General features: G+C 39.5%; 1 protein-coding gene across 3 annotated transcripts in view; it reads left to right on the plus strand.

The window, feature by feature from the left end:
• The window catches only part of SPAG17 (sperm associated antigen 17), a 252,300-nt gene that overhangs the window by 154,473 nt on the left and 80,353 nt on the right, over positions 1-17,474 (plus strand). For all 3 annotated transcript variants that reach the window (XR_003510028.1, XM_027535676.1, XM_027535679.1), the window contains exons 25-28: positions 3,047-3,222; positions 6,915-7,032; positions 11,394-11,572; positions 12,152-12,311. Coding sequence is in view for 2 of the 3 variants with exons in the window: in XM_027535676.1 (XP_027391477.1) it covers positions 3,047-3,222; positions 6,915-7,032; positions 11,394-11,572; positions 12,152-12,311 (633 nt within the window). In the remaining variant the exon portion in view is untranslated. The remainder of the gene's footprint in view (positions 1-3,046; positions 3,223-6,914; positions 7,033-11,393; positions 11,573-12,151; positions 12,312-17,474) is intronic.

Raw genomic sequence — 17,474 nt, forward strand, 5'->3', positions numbered from 1 at the left:
ATGTGTGTGTGAGAGAGAGAGGAAGAGAGAGAATGAATAAATAGTTTCTCTATAATTATATTTTCTATATATACTTGTATTTTAATATTTTTTGCATCATTAAATAAAAGCAATCTGTAACTGTTGAAAGAAAAGGTTACATTGTTGATGTGTACCATACAGTTAAGCCTATGATGGTTGCATAGTTGTGACTATACTGAACATAAACGTACTTTTTTCCCTTGTCATTTTTCTCTAAATGATACAGTATAATAATTTTGTACACAGCATTTACATTGTATTAAGTATTGTAAGTAATCTTTAAATGATTTAAAGTATATGGGAAAATATCCACGTGCTTAGTCACTCAGTTGTGTCTGACTCTTTGCAACCCCCATGGACAATAGTCTGCCAGACTCCTCTGTCCGTGGGATTCTCCAGGCAAGAATACTGGAGTGGATTGCCATGCCCTCCCCCAGGGGATCTTCCCTACCCAGGGATCAAACCCAGGTCTCCCGCATGGCAGGCAGATTCTTTACTGTCTGAGCCATCAGGGAAACCCAAAGGTTAGGAATATTCTGGATGGGATGTATCCAGTACGTTTTTATATTGTTATTAGCCCAAGAATACTGGAGTGGGTAGCCTATCCCTTCTCCAGGGGATCTTCCCAACCCGTGGATCAAATCAGGGTCCCCTGCATTGCAGGTGGATTCTTTACCAGCTGAGCTACCAGGGAAACCCCAAAATGGCCTTAAACACTGCCAAATGTAGATGATTTTTCAATTAAAGGGAAAGAATATCAACACTTCAACAGCCTGTGCTCAGGCTCACAGGCAGCAGATTCCTTCACATACCAAGAGGATTGGGTGTTGAAATGGACAGTGTGAAAGACCCCAGCCTCCTGCTCTTACACCTCTCTATGCAAATAAATACTATACCATTTTATATGGGACTTGAGCATCCACGGAATTTTGGCAACCCATGAGGGTGTCCTGGAACCAACCCCTGTGGAGTTGAAGGATGACCATATAAAGTACAGCTTGTATGAAATGTTTAGTATCAAATGCCCTTCTTCTAGGTTCCCACAGTGCTCTGTGCTTTTGCTAACACAGGCTTAACATGCAACAGTGAACACCTGAGGCTCTCTTGATCTGAATTGCCATTTCAAGTTCCTGTTGTGTCTTTCATCACTGGTTACCCAATTCGTGGTGCATAGTAATAGGTACTCAGCAAATATTTGCTGATTGAGTAAAAGGATGGGGATGAGAGGGAGGAGTTTCCAGCTGCGTCCAACTAGGTGCCATTCACTGCTGATATTCCATACTTCCTATGAGTCAGGCATCTGGTTACATCTACTCAGAGAACTTGTTGTCTAATGGGAAGAGAAACCATAAATACTTAGATAACTGCATAAGTGCTAAAAATTATATATAAACCTAGTACTGGGGACAACCAAAAAATACTTGAGAGAGAAGGTATATAGCACCTGACATAGGACTTTATAGCTGAGTAGGAACTATCCAAAGGAACAAGGAAGGGAAATTCTGGACAGTAAGAACCATTGGTATAAATATACAGCTGTGTAAAAGCATGGCCTCTTTATAGAAAGATGAGAAGTTGAGTGTGACTAGAATGGAAATGGATGAGCATTGGGTGTCCTTTAAGATTAGTGAGCACTGGAGGTTATTAAGTAAGAAAAGGAAAATGATATGAAAGATTTTATTTTAGGAACATAATTATAGTGATAGTTTGGAAATACACCGAGGCAGTGGTATTAGGAAACTGCTACCAAAAAAAGCAAGAGAATAAGAATTTGAATTAAGGTGGTAGGAATGGATATGAGAGGCATGATATGAGAGCAATATCTGAGGGCTCTGTGAACGGCTGGATGTGTGGGTGAGTCAAAAAGAGAAAATGCAAATGATCTCAATGTCTAACTTGAGAAACAAAGTACATAATTGATCATGACATTGACTGAGGTTGAGAACATAGGAAGGAGGGTTATCTGCTTGGAAGAATAGAGGCTTATTGATTTTGAAATATCTCCAGTACCACAAGCAGAGGGGTGATATCTAAAAGCAGTTGGAAATACAGATCTGGAGCTAGATATGTAAACTTTGGAGGTATTAGCATGTAGATGACAGCTGGAGCCCCAGTAGTGAGCAAGATACTCAGCTCTAATACAGATAATAAAGGTTGTCAGCCCTGACTTATCACCATCACATGTGGTGTTTCACAACTATAAATGCCTGGGCCTCCTCCCCAGAGAGTCTAACTCAGTAGGTCAAGGTGGGAGTCTGAGAATTTTTTTTAAATTCTGTAAATAATTATTATGGGCAACCAGGATTGAGAATATCTGTTGTGTGATGAGAAGAGGAGTGAAAACCTGGGACTACCAACTTTCAACAATTGGAAGAGTTAGTAAAGGAGACTGAGGAAAAATGACCAGAGAGATAAGATGATATCCAGGTGGGGGTGTTACTCAGGAACCCAGGAAATATAACTCAAGACGTAAGGGAGGCTCAGAAGTTTCTGACATAATTCCTCCATGGATTGCCTCTCCTTTCACAATTCTGCATTAAAATCCAGAATAAAATCAGTCTTCTGCAAGAAAACTTATTTTATCATGTCAGCTAGAAATTATTCTTTTCTAAATTTCCTTGTTTGTATCACTTATTATGTTCCTAAGGTCTGTCTTTCCCTTTATTGTTCACTGCTCCACACGTTTACATATAAGAATCTATCAATAAATATTTCTCAAATAAATGAAGAGATGGTTACTGCCCCCTATCATTAGGAGTTTACAATCTAGATGGGGATGGAAGAACGTGTGAAATAATGACTCAATCAAATGTGTCAAAGTATTAAGGGCCTCAAATTTTTAAACTACGATTTTGATCTTCAAATCAACTACATTACCCCCTGAAACCTATACAATTGATAAATGCTACCAGCAAGGTAAAAATTGTCAAATTGTATAAATATTTGAGATGTAAATTTTATTTAACAAATATATCAAATACAAATGTCTAATTTGCTTGCTTTTTTCCTCTTTCTCTTATTATAGAGGATAAGGATCCTAACTTGGAATCTATGTTGAATATCCCATCAGTACATACTCCAACAGTAATTCCTGTTATAGTGAGTATTCCTCAAGGCAAAGGAAAAGGGAAAACAAAAGGCAAAGAAAAACCCAAAGAATCTCTTAAAGAAGAGGAGCACCCAAAAGAAGAAGAGAAAAAGGTAAGTGGACCTTGCCATGGATTCCCAGATTCTGCTTCTGACTCAGTGTTAACTTTTTTAAGATCATGATTTATGCCAATAGTGTTCTTACAGTGCATATATTTCACTGTTCAGATTAACACTCCTTGTACTTTCTATTTTAAATGGACAAAAGAGGCCTGCACACAGGAGTTGAATTCCCACACTGGGAGACATGTTGTCAGTCATCTACAAACCATTTCCCCACATTGGATCTTGGAGGTTCTTTGCTTTAGGATTATAAAGTTCCTACCATTCCTTATTTTTAATACTTCATTTAGTTCCATTGAGATAAACAACAATTGGAAGAGGAGGATCTTTAACTAAATAGTGGAAACACTTCTATTTGGTAGATTTGGACTTAGATATTGATGAGCTTTAGCTTACCAGGTGGCGCTAGTGGTAAAGAACCTGCCTGCCAATGCGGGAGGTGCAAGAGACATGGGATCGATCCCTGGGTCAGGAAGATCCCCTGGAGAAGGGAATGGCAACCCACTCAAGTACTCTTGCCTGGAAAATCCCATGGACAGAGAAGCCTGGCGGGCTACAGTCCATGGGACCGCAAAGAGTTGGACATGACTGAGCAACTGGGCAATTGATGTGTTTGGAATTCAGCAAGACTAAAGGACAATCCACTTCAAGTTAAAGAGGGATGGTACAGGGAGGGAGGAGGAAGGAGGGTTCAGGATGGGGAACACTTGTACACCTGTGGCAGATTCATGCTGATATATGACAAAATCAATAAAATATTGTAAAGTTAAAAAAAAAAAAAGAATAGAGAGCCCAGAAATAAGCTCACACACCTGTGGTCAATTCATCTTTAACAAAGGAGGCCAGAATATACAGTGGGAAAATGACAGTCTCTTCAACAAGTGATGCTGGGCGAGTGGGACAGCCACATGTAAATCAATGAAGCTAGAACACACGTTCTCCCCATACAGAAAAATAAACTCGAAATGGCTTAAAGACTTAAACATAAAACAAGATAGCATAAAACTCTTAGAAGTAAACATAGGCAAAACATTCTCTGATGTAAATCATATCAATGTTTTCTTAGGTCAGTCTCCCACGACAATAGAAATAAAAAATGAAAGCAAATAGGACCTGATCAAACTTAAAAGCTTTTTCACAGCAAAGGAAACCATAAACAAAATGAAAAGACTACTTAGAGAAAATATTTGCAAGTGATGCAACTGACAAGGGCTTAATTTCCAAAACACACAAAGAGCTCCTACAACTCGACAAGAAAAAGCAAGCAATCTAATTGAAAAATGGGCAGGAGACCTAAAGAGACATTTCTCCAAAGAAGAAACACAGATGGCCAATAGGCACATGAAAAGACAGTCAGCATCACTAATTATTAGTGAAATGCAAATCAAAACTACAATGAGGTTACCACCTCTCCGTAGTCAGAACAGCCATCAAAAAAAAGTCTATAAATAACAAATACTGACGAGGGTGTGGATACCTCTACACTATTGGTGGGAATGTAAATTAGTGCAGTCACTATGGAGAACACTGTGGAGGTTTCTCAAAAAACTAAAACTAGAACTAGCAGATGACCCAACAATCTCTCCTGGGCATATATCCAGACAAAACTATAATTCAAAAACACATGCACTCCTGTGTTTATAGCAGCACTATTCACAATAGCTAAGACTTGGAAACACTCTAAATGTCCATTGACAGATGAATGAATAAAGAAGATGTGTGTGTGTATAGTGAAATATTACTATACTACTATATATATCACATCTACATGTGTATATATTTATATGTATGAAAGTGAAAGTGAAGTTGCTCAGTCATTAACTCTTTGCAATTCCATGGACTGTAGCCTACCAGGCTCCTCCATCCATGGAATTTTCCAGGCAAGAGTACTGGAGTGAGGTGCCATGCCCTCATCCAGGGGATCTTCCTGACCCAGGGATCAAACCCAGGTTTCCTGCATTGCAGGCAGACGCTTTACCATCTGAGCCACTATATATATATATATATATATATATATATATATATACACATACACACCTACAGTGAAATAATACTCAGCCAAAAAAAAAAAAGAACAAAATAATGCCATTTGCAGCAATGTGAATGCAACTAAGGATTATCATGGTAAGTGAAGTCAGAAAGAGAAAGACAAATATCATATGATATCACTTATATGTGGAACACAAATGAACCTATGTATTAAACAGAAATTGAATCAGGAATGTTGAGAATAAGCTTGTGGTTGCCAAGGGAGAGTGGGTGGGAGAGGGTTGGATTGGGAGTTTGGAATTATCAGATGCAAACTAGTATATATAGAATGGGTAAATAACAAGGCCCTACTGTGTAGCACAGGGAACTATATTCCACATACTGTGATATATCATAATAGAAAACAATGTGAGAAAAGAATATATATGTGTGTAACTCAATCACTTTGCTATATAACATAATATTGTAACATAACACTGCAACACAGCTGTAAGTCAATAAAAATGAATAAATAAAAGTTGAAAGTTATGGGGTTTGAATGTTACTGAGCCTCTACACCATATTTACACAGCTTTACTGGATGAGTTTTCTCAAGCTCAGATGCTCCTCGTTAAGTGAAAATGTTGAAGTGTTGGAAATAGTCCCAGGTAATTCATCAACTTAGCTGAAAGCAATTTGGTGGCCAACCAATTGGTCTACCCAACATTTTTTTTTTTTAATTAACTATAATGAAGGAATAGGGGATAATGGTTCTGAATGTAATGACAGATTTGTCATGGCGTGTTTGTGTCTTTGAACAATACTGTTCATTTTACAGAAGTTCATAAGCGTTTTCCTCTTAATTTTGCTGTGTTTGTTATTAATTGATTTTTAGTTGACAATTCAGATTTTATTCTCTGCTAGTAACAAAGGCAGAACCACCTAAATGATCAGTAATAGAAGACCACAGAGAGTAAATTAAAGATTCAATCCTGGGGGATCCGTTGGAATGATTTTGGTGGTAAGCCACTAAGAAAGTCAATTGGAAAAACTGAAATGATTATTGTTGGAGATAACAAATAACTTTTATCCTAGAGTACACATAACCAAACAAGGAATTCAGGCACAGTTGGCATAAAATCATTTACAATTTGTTAAGTAGACACACCCAAGCCCTCATTAAAACTTATAGTCCTTTTTATTGTCTTTATTTTCTTTTATTGTTTTTACTTACTACAAAAGCAATGCATGCTCACTATAGGAAAAAAAAAAAAAAAAGATGTATATCCTAATAGCTCTAGCTATGATGTCTCTAGCATCCAAACTGTGAGAATCAAACAGAAGGTGCTGGGGATCTTGGTCAGCCCTTACACCTATATGCCTATATGAGGCATCTTTAAAGGCCTAGTTCAAGTCCCAACTTCTTTATCATCCTTTCCTAATCAGTCTTATTAACTTTGATATCTCCCTTTTCTGAGGAAAGATGCCAACCATTTGGTACTAGTATTTAGCTGTTTCACATGTCTGTGTGTTATGCTACAAGAAAAATATCAGTTGCACAGTAGAGAGACATCCTTATTAGGCTCCCTTGCAGGGCCCTATAGTCCTGTGAAAGTCATATTCTAAGTATTCAGCAAGTCCTTGTTTAGTCATAATAAATCAATAACTCATTTAGAAAATGATAGGAAATTATTCACATGTTGAATGATTTACAGGAAGCAGAAGAACCAGAGCCTGTTTTACAAGAGAGTCCTCGTGCTCCCATCTTCCAAAACCTGAATGTGTCTTGCCCCAATGGGCTCCAAGTGACCTTCACTGGGCAAGAGTCCCCAGGTGAGTGCTGGCTAGGGGGATGAGGAGGCAGGGGAGGAGGGAAGTTACATAGAAAACACTTGAATCACCATTGCAACTGTGTACTTTCCTGCCAGTTAGATATGTTTGTTGATAATGAATAATGGGCTAATAGTAACCACCATTTGTGAGCACTTACTCTGGGCCAGACACTATCTAAGTACTTAACATACATGACAGAATACAACTACTGTACTCTAAGTCCTAATAGTTTCACTTCACAAAATAAATGGAGACAGCAGAAGATTCGGTGTCTTTCCCCGTGTCACTCAGTTCCTAAGTGGCAGAGATAAAATGCCATTCCTGGTCCAGTGCTGGCAAAGCTAATGCTCTTCATAACTACAGTGTGTCTCTGTGCTCCTGCCTCTACAAAGGGCCACATATACAGAACGTTGCTGATCTAATCAAAGCAAAGGACAGTGAGCACAGAGTAGACAGAGATAAGTGCAGGTTAAATAGATGAGGAAAACCGGTCTTGCTTCCAGGGAGCAGCATATACTTTTAGAGGGCGTGTGCACGCTAAGTTGCTTCAGTCGTGTCTGACCTCTTGCGACCCCAAGGACTGCGGCCCGCCAAGCTTCTCTGCCCATGGGATTCTCCAGGCAAGAACTCTGGAGTGGGTTTCTGTACCCTCCTCCAGGGGTTCTTCCCAACTCAGGGATCGATCCTGTGTCTCTTGCATCTCCTGCATTGGCAGGTGGGTTCTTTATCACTAGCGCCGCCTGGGAAGCCCATACTTTTTATCGAGTTTATGGCACCTTATTAAGATGAATAAGTACAATAGGACTTCTTTAACTAATCCAATGCAGGGAGGACATCCATAGTGGTGATTTGATTTGAATATCATTTAAATGGAGACCCACTATTGCAGTAGAATTAGGAGAGGCAACAAAGCAAGCTGCTGAGCTGGGATTCGGGTTCTAATTACTTGTATAGCCCTTATAAGAGCTTACCGCCTCAGGGCCATAGTTCCCCACTTGATGAATGTTACAATGTATCAGTGAATCACATTTTTTTCACAACCAAATACCTTCTTTATTATAATTCATGTGTGTGTGTGTATGTGTGCATGCACTCAGTCACTCAGTCAAGTCCAACTCTTTGCATCCCCATGAACTGTAGCCCACCAGGCTCCTCTGTCCATGGGGTTCTCCAGGTAAGAATTCTGGAGCGGGTTGCTATTTTCTACTGTAGGGGATCTTTCCGACCTAGAGATGAAACTTGTGTCTCCTGCATTGGCATGAGGATTCTTCACCACTGAACCACTGAACCACCATTACAGGGAAGCACCCCCCTGTAATTCCCTTATGTATTCCATATTTGAAAAGTGTATTCATCAAAGATAAAGAGTATGCTAATTGAAAAACAATTCAATGGTATATTCACTTGCCAGCCAAATGAGAAGAAACAATATTGTAGCTATTATGTCTCGGCTTTACTTTTCATTAGGCTTTCTGAATTATTAAAAATAGACTCTGGACCTTTGTTTCTATTTCTGAGAATTCCTAGTGGTCCGTGTTTTCCATGATGGGATCGACTGTGTGTGTTACTAAGACTGAAGGTCCTGGAGGGTCTTCCAAAGTCAAACATGCTATGAATGTACTGAGGGATATTGTTTTCAAGTTCAGAGACATAATTGTTTGCTGCTTGTTTTCTTGATTCTGTTATCAAACCACAGCTTAATACTTGTTTTACCTGTCTTTTCTGTTAGTTTCATTTCCTAGTCTGATGTTTTCATCTTTGTGTTAGAGTGAACAATGTAATTAATAATAACTCTGCCTGGCACACATAATCTTTCTAAAATGTTCCATGTATTGCGTGCTAAGTCACTTCAGTCGAGTCTGACTCTTTGTTACCCTATGGACTGTAGCCCTCCAGGTTCCTCTGTCCATAGAATTCTCCAAGCAAGAATTCTAGAGTGGGTGGCCATGCCCTCCACTAGGGGATCTTCCTGGCCCAGGGACTGAACCCACATCGCTTGCATCTCCTGCATTGGCAAGCAGGTTCTTTACCACTAGTGCCACCTGGGAAGCCCATGTATTATGTATATTCTAATTCAAGTCTGAACATAATGACAACATAAACATCAAAGTGGCACTGTCTTCATAGGATCAGCCTAGGGCAAGGGAATGGAGAAGGCAATGGCACCCCACTCCAGTACTCTTGCCTGGAAAATCCCATGGACAGAGGAGCCTGGTAGGCATGGGGTCGCAAAGAGTCAGACACAACTGAGTGACTTCACTTTCACTTTCCACTTTCATGCATTGGAGAAGGAAATGGCAACCCACTCGAGTGTTCTTGCCTGGAGAATCCCAGGGGCAGGGAGCCTGGTGGGCTGCCATCTATGGGGTCGCACAGAGTCGGACACGACTGAAGTGAATAGTAGCAGTAGGGCAAGGGAAAGAAGGTGACATAGTGTAAGAAGAAAGAGCCTAGAAACTCGAGTTCTTTCCAGGGTGACCTTGAACAAGTTATAACCCGCCACCCTGAATTTCTTCATCTATAAAATAACATTATCTACTAAACAAGATTGTTATAAATATTAAATGATAAAATACTTTCTGATCTGGAGACTATTACTGCAGTGTTAGGTTTTCGTTTGCTTGATTTTAGTTGTGGTAGCAGTGGCTGTTTTGCAGTATAAAGGAAAGGCTGAGCACAGAGACTTTCTTTCAGATCTTAGCTCTTACTAGCTGTGACCTTAAAGAAGTTTCCCTCCATTAATTCATCTGAAAACTCTGGAAAATGAAAGTGTCTGCCTTAAAGCATTGTTGAGATAGGCTGAACAAAATACATATCAAAACATTTAACATGTAGAAATATATGAACAGATGTTTATTAGTTTTTTATTATTCCTTCTTTGACTTGAAGGGTACCATGAAGGATGCTCCTTCAAAAATATTTTCCCACTAGCCCTACATAGTCCTTGAAATGCCATCATTTCGTATTAGTAAACCACTTTATTTTTCCTCCAGAACCAATAGCATTTTATTTTAATACAGAAAAATATAACAGATAATATAACATACTCATGTGACAGCCAGACAAAATAAAGATTGTTTTCTGTGATACTTTAATCAAAATATTTTTTAAAATTGCATAGTTGTAACCCCAAATTTCCCACTATGTTCTATTCCTTTTCTTTCTCCTATAGTAAATAAGATTTAGATTTTTGTGCAAGTAGGTTTGTACAAATATGCTATATTTATGCCTTTATAATAATAAATAATGTGAGTGATGCAAAATTTACACAAATTATATTGTAAATATTTTTCTGCAAATAGCCTTTTTATTCAATCTCTATTTTGGATATCCAAGATGATACACATGTATCAAATAGCTTTATTTTAAAATGTAGATAACATGTAATCAAATGAAGAGACTGTGATTTTTTAATGTACTCCATCACTGATAGACATTGGATTTCATGTTAGTAAATGACTTTCTAAATGGAGAAGAGGAAATTATTCAATTAGCAAAACCTGAGTAGGTGCTGTGTGCCAGAAATTCTCAATAATAGTACTTTCCTTTGGAGGAATTGATTAGGTGCTTTTCTCCTTGATTGCCAGTTAAGAGTAGAACCATGAGAAAAATCTGGACTTGGTTAGAGATGAGAGGATTGTGTTAATTTTGAAAGATGGTAAGTGATTTAAAAAAAACGGGCCTGAGTGAATGATTTCTCCTGGGGCTCCAGGCGACTTGGGGAACTGCCAGGGAGCATTGTGCATCCCTGGAAGAGAGAGAAAAGAAGAGGATGAGAGGAAAATACCAACAGGAAGAAAAGGCAATATCTAAAACAACATACCTGCTCCCTTCCTAATTTTGTCCTAAAATGTCCTGAACATCAGTAGAGAGAATGGCTAGCACATGAAGAAAGTACCTATTAAGTAAATGGCCTTATTTACTACATATGACAGTAAGAAAGGCAGCAAAAAGGGACTTCTCTGGTGGTCCAGTCGCTAAGAATCTGCCTGCCAGTGCAGAGGACGCAGGTTCCTGGTCTGAGAAAACCAGGATGCCATGGAGCAGCTAACCCTGTGCATCACACTACCAAGCCTGCACACCTAGAGCCCGCGCGGTCTGCCGCAAGAGAGGCCACTGCACCAAGAAGCCCGCGGACCTCAGCTGGAGAAAGCCAAAGCTGCAAAGAAGGCCAGCACAGCCATAAGAAAATAGTTTTTTTAAAGGCAGCAAATAACCCGTATTTGGGCCATCTGTCATGACCTGAAAACTGTCCTAAGTATCCAGATAGAAACAAAATAATGAAAAACATTCAGAAGATGAAATTCCAGCCACACAGCATTGCCCAGTTCACAGTAAGCCCTTTTTCTTCTCTTTTTAAGATCAGTGTATTGTGGATGAGGAACCCACTTGGGATATCATGGTCCGACAGACCTACCCCCAGAAGGTGAAGCACTGTGAGTTCTATAAAACGGTGATGCCGCCGCTGGGGCAGGAAGCATCGAGAGTTATCACCAGTCAAGGCACTGTTGTCAAATACATGCTGGATGGATCCACACAGGTAAAGGAATATATTAAATTTCTCTTTCTTGCTGCAAAGTAAAATACAAACAAGCTGGAGGTGGGTCATAGTGCCATGACAGGGGAGAGAAACAACTCATTTGAAAAATGAATGATGCTTTAAAAATGACAACGAATGTTATCATGGGAAGAAAAACACTACCTTAGATGGTATACCTACTAGACAGATATTGACAGAAACTAAGCGTATGAATGTGATGAAGTTTTAAATGTAGTCATTAGAAAAATTGAAATAGGGTGAATCATTTCCCAGTTACAGAGAGGAAGGGTGGAGAATGGAAAATCGTAAAGTCAAACTGATGAAATACATGAAATGAAAATAAAACAGAAAGTAAATGGAAAACAAAGTAATATCATTGTTTTGTATTATAGTGTTATTGGTTCTGTGGTCTCTGAGCTCCAGATCTCTAAATCATAACATGCTTTATACTACTGGATCTGCAAGTCAGCAAGTTGCACGTCACTGAGTTATTTTTAACCTGTTGCAGTTTGACACACACTGCTGTTAACCAGGCTCTTCCTCGTTTCTTAGAATGCTCCCCTTTGGCTTTTTCTTCAGATTCTCTTTGCAGATGGGACTGTGAGCAGTAGTCCCAGTTCAGGGCCTGTCAGTCTTCCTACTGACATGCCCGCCAGTGCTCACAGTGCTGACTTGATGGACACGATTTCCCAGCAGAAATTGGAAACAGCACCATCGGAGACTGTCATCACCAAGAAAGGTAGTAACTGAAGCCTCTCAGTTTATAATGGATTTAATCAATCCAATAGCTTAATAAATGCTTGGTATTATCATTACTATTATTATGCTTATCTTTTTGTTGAATAAATGCATCAACAGGAATCACAGCACTACACATTTCTTGATCACTTTGATCTTTTTGTAATAAATAGCAAACATTTTCCTATGTCATTATGTACTCTGAAATGGTGGTGGTGGTGTTTTAGTCACTAAGTCATGTCCAATTCTTGCAACCCTAGGACTGTAGCCTGCCAGTCTTCTCTGTCCATGAAATTTTCCAGGCAAGAATACTAGAATGAGTTGCCATTTCCTTCTCCAAGGGATCTTCCTGACTCAGGGCTTGAACCTGGGTCTCCCACACTGTCGGCAGATTTTTACCAACTGAGCCACCAGGGATGATGTTAGCTCTAACACCTGGGCTACTGTTTTAGGGTTAGATGAACAATCAGTAATATCAAGGTTCTGGGTAGGCTTCTCTGTCCTCTTTTCCTCAGAATAGCAAGAAGACGACGTCAGCTCCAGGTGTGAGGTCCTCATGTCGTAACTTCCAAAGCAGAAAGGAAAGAGGGCGAAGAATGCCTATAATGTGTGTAACTGAGTTGCTGTGCTGTATGACAGAGATTGGCACAACATTGTAAATCAATTATACTTCAATTTAAAAAAGTAAATTTTAAAATGAAAGGGAAGAGGGTGAACATAAGAGTTTTCACATGTCTTTTTTTCCTCTTTCTTTTTTACTTTTTAAATTATGAAAGTATGATAGCACATTTACAGGAAACTTGGAAAATACAGAACAAATTTACATACAGTTCCACTATATATTGCAATTATTTTTAAGTAGATAAATTAAGATTTTTAGTATAATTTGTATCCCACTATTGTGTGAAAATTGTTTAAATCTTGATTATGTTGAATTGGTTCATGGTGCTTTTCAGATCTACCAAATCCTTCTACATTTCTGTATATTCATTCTATTAATTTCTGAGAGTTTGATGCTGAAAGTTCACATGTCTTTCTTTATCAGGGAGAAAAATACCTCCAGAGTCCACCAGCAGCTCCCCCTCCCTGCCCAGGTCTCCTCCTATATCTCATTGACTAGACCTGGATGGGGACCTAGGCTGGGGAAACAGCATCCGGCAGTTTTGGCTTTTCTCTCAGGAGATGAGCACTGCTAGTAGGGAGAAAGGAAGGTGGAGAAGAGCTGGGTAAGCAATCAACAGTGTCTGTCATGATCTAAATTACTTGCTCTCCTCCGAGACAATTGCAGTGCATACCCCTACCTCCAGCACAGTATGAAGATGTCTACTTCCTCACACCTTTGCCAAAGCTATGGTCAGTCTTCTCATCTCGCTCAGTGTGAAAGGGAATTAATGCATCTTATTATATTATTTTGCCTTTCTTTGATTACTGGTGAGATTAAACATTTAAAGATGCTTATTGCTTTTTTTTATTTTTGTGAATTCTCTATTCACATCTTTCCTTGGTTTACTGTTGAGATGCTCATCATTTTCATTTTAAGAAATCCTTATATATAGGAGATGTGTGCTTATGTAGCAGGCACAATTCTGTATACTTTAAAATATTAAATCAGCAAATCCTCACAACGGCTCTGTGAGGTATATATCTATATATATATCTTAATAATTTCAATTTACAGACAAGGTAATTGTGACACAGAGAGGTTAAGGAACTTCCTTGAGATTTCTCAGCTTGTCAGTGGTAAAGTTGGGATTTGAGTCAGGGCAACTAATCCCTAAATTACACTGTCATGCATTACAAATTTTTCTCAATGTCTCATCAGTTCAGTTCAGTTCAGTTGCTCAGTCGTGTCCAACTCTTTGCGACCCCATGAATCGCAGCACTCCAGGCCTCCCTGTCCATCACCAACTCCTGGAGTTCACTCAGACTCACATCCATCAAGTCAGTGATGCCATCCAACCATCTCATCCTCTGTCGTCCCCTTCTCCTCCTGCCCCCAATTCCTCCCAGCATCAGAGTCTTTTCCAATGAGTCAACTCTTCGCATGAGGTGGCCAAAGTACTGGAGTTTCAGCCTTAGCATCATTCCTTCCAAAGAAATCCCATGGCTGATCTCCTTTAGGATGGACTGGTTGGATTTCCTTGCAGTCCAAGGGACTCTCAAGAGTCTTCTCCAACACCATAGTTCAAAAGCATCAATTTCTTCGGTCCTCAGCTTTCTCATATGCCTTCAATAATCTGTGAGACCAAGAGTTAATCTTTTTTTCTCAAGTTTACAGCTCACCACAGTATCCAGGAACCTTCCTAGGAAGGCAAAGTGAATTCTTTATTGTAACTCAAAATTTAGAGAAATACTGGGTCATGCTTCCCAGGTGGTGCTAGTGGTAAAGAACCCACCTGCCAGTGCAGGAGACTAAAAGACTCGGGTTCGATCCCTGGTTTGGGAAGATCCCCTGGAGAAGGAAATGACAACTCACTCCAGTATTCTTGCCTGCAGAATCCCATGTACAGAGGAGCCTGGCAGGCTATAATTCATGGGATCGCAAAGAGTTGGACATGACTTAAGCGACTTAGCAGCAGCAGCTATGTCATGCTAAGTTGCTTCAGTCTTGTCCAACTCTTTGAGACCCCACGGATTATAGCCCACCAGGCTCCTCTGTCCATGGGATTCTCCAGCAAGAATACTGGAATGGGTTACCATGTCCTCCTCCAGGGCATCTTCCCAACCCAGGGATCTCTTTTACTCCCCGCACTGGCAGGCAGGCTCTTTACCACTAGCACCGCCTTGGCAGCCCCCTGCAAAAGCAACTCATTCCTTTGGTCTCTATAGTAGTTCTATTTTGTTTTCTTCCATAATGTTTTCCACAGTGACTGTATCAATTTTATTTCCCCCAGTAGTGTATAAGAGTTCTTTGTTCTCCATACTGTCTCCAGCATTTGTTACCTGTGTTCTTTTTGATGACAGCCATCCTGAGAGGTGTGAGGTAGTATCTCATTGTGGTTGATTTGCATTTCTCTGATTAGGGATGTTGATCATCTTTTCATGTCCCTGTTGGCCATCTGCCTTTCCTCTTTGGCAAAATGTCTATTCAGTTCTTCTGCCCATTTTTTAATCAGTTTTTTTTTTATATTGAGTTGTATGAACTATTTATATATGTTGATTTTAACTCCTTATCAGTCATATCATTTGCAAATATTTCCTCCCATTCAGTAAGTTGTCTTTTCATTTTATCAATGGTTTCCTTTACTATGCAATATCCAAAAAAACCCCAAAACCAGTAATTCAAGAAGATACATGCCAATGCTCATAACAATGTTATTTACAAGTGCCAAGATATGGAAGCAACCTACGCATCCATCAACAGATGAATGGATAAAGAAGATGTGGTAAGATGTGGTACATATATACAATGGAATACTACTCATCCATAAAAAAAGAATGAAAATGTACCATTTGCAGCAAGATGGATGGACTTTGAGGACTTTATACTAAGTGAAATAAATCAGATACAGAAAGGTAAATGCTGTATGACATCACTTTTATGTGAAATCTAAAAAATACAACAAACTAATGAATGTAACAAAAAAGAGGCAAACACAGGTATAGAGAAGAAACTAGCAGTTACATGGGGAGAGGAAAGAGGAAAAGGACAGTGTAGGGGTGGAGGATTAAGAGGTACAAACTATTAGGTATAAACTTAACTACAAGGATATATTGTAAAACACAGGTTATATAACCAGTATTTTATAATACCTATCAATGAAACATAGCCTTTATTTTTTTATTATTTTATTTTTTAACTTTACAATATTGTATTGGTTTTGCCATATATCAAAATGAATCTGCCACAGGTTCATTTTGTTCCCCATCCTGAACCCTCCTCCCTCCTCCCTCCCCATACCATCCCTCTGGGTCGTCCCAGTGCACCAGCCCCAAGCATCCAGTATCGTGCATTGAACCTGGACTGGTGACTCATTTCATATATGATATTATACATGTTTCAATGCCTTTTAAAAAATCATGAATCACTATATTGTATACCTGTAACTTATATAATATTGCACAGCAACTGCACTTCAGTTAAAAAAAACAATGAAATAGATTTTTCTTGGATAGTAGCAGAAGATTCCTTGTTGGAGAAGTGGATGAAAGTATTCCTATAGCTTTCTAGACTTTCCAGCTCAATAGCTCTCTCTCTTATGTCTACAAGAGGACTTGATGTAAGGGTGGTCTGCATAGCTGCTTCTCTAATTGCCTGATTCCAAAGTCTTCTGTCTCCAGAGCAGTTTGTCCAGATTTCTTCACAGCTCTTAAATCTAAGGTGACACAATCTCTCGTTTTTAAACTTACCATTTAGTAACTAATTCGTGTCCAACTCTGTGACCCCATGGAATGCAGCACGCCAGGCTTCCCTATCTTTCACTGTCTCCCAGAGTTTGCTCAAAATCGTGTCCATTGAGTCAGTGATGCCATCTAGCCATCTCATCCTCTGTTACCCACTTCTCCTCCTGCCCTCAGTGGCATCAGGGTCTTTTCCAGTGAATTGACTGTTCACATCAGGTGGCCAAAGTAGTGGAGCTTTAGCTTCAGCATCAGTCCTTCCAATAAATCTTCAGGGTTGATCTCCTTTAGGGTTGACTGGTATGATCTCCTTGTTTTCCAAGGAACTCTCAAGAGTCTTCTCCAGCACCACAGTTCAAAAGCTTTGATTCTTCAGCACTCAGCCTTCTTTATGGTCCAACTCTCACATCTGTACATGACTACTGGAAAAGCCATAGCTTTGACTAAGCAGACCTTAGTTGGCAAAGTGATGTCTTTGCTTTTTAATATGCTGTCTAGGTTTGTCATAGCTTTTCTTCCAAAGAGTAGAAAAGTGAAAGTGAAGTCGCTCAGTCGTATCCAACTCTTTGAGACCCTGTGGACCGTAGCCCACCAGGCTCCTCAGTCCATGGGATTCTCCAGGCAAGAATACCGGAGTGGGTTGCTATTTCCTTCTCCAGGGGATCTTCCCAACCCAGGGATCGAACCCAGGTCTCCCACATTGCAGGCAGATGCTTTAACCTCTGAGTCACCAGGGAAGCCCAAAGAGTAAACAGCTTTTAATTTCATGGCTGTCACCATCCACAGACTTTATTTTTTAGAGCAATTTTAGTTTTACTGGAAA

The sequence above is a fragment of the Bos indicus x Bos taurus genome, chromosome 3, assembly GCF_003369695.1.
Source record: "Bos indicus x Bos taurus breed Angus x Brahman F1 hybrid chromosome 3, Bos_hybrid_MaternalHap_v2.0, whole genome shotgun sequence".
Lineage (NCBI taxonomy): Eukaryota > Metazoa > Chordata > Mammalia > Artiodactyla > Bovidae > Bos > Bos indicus x Bos taurus.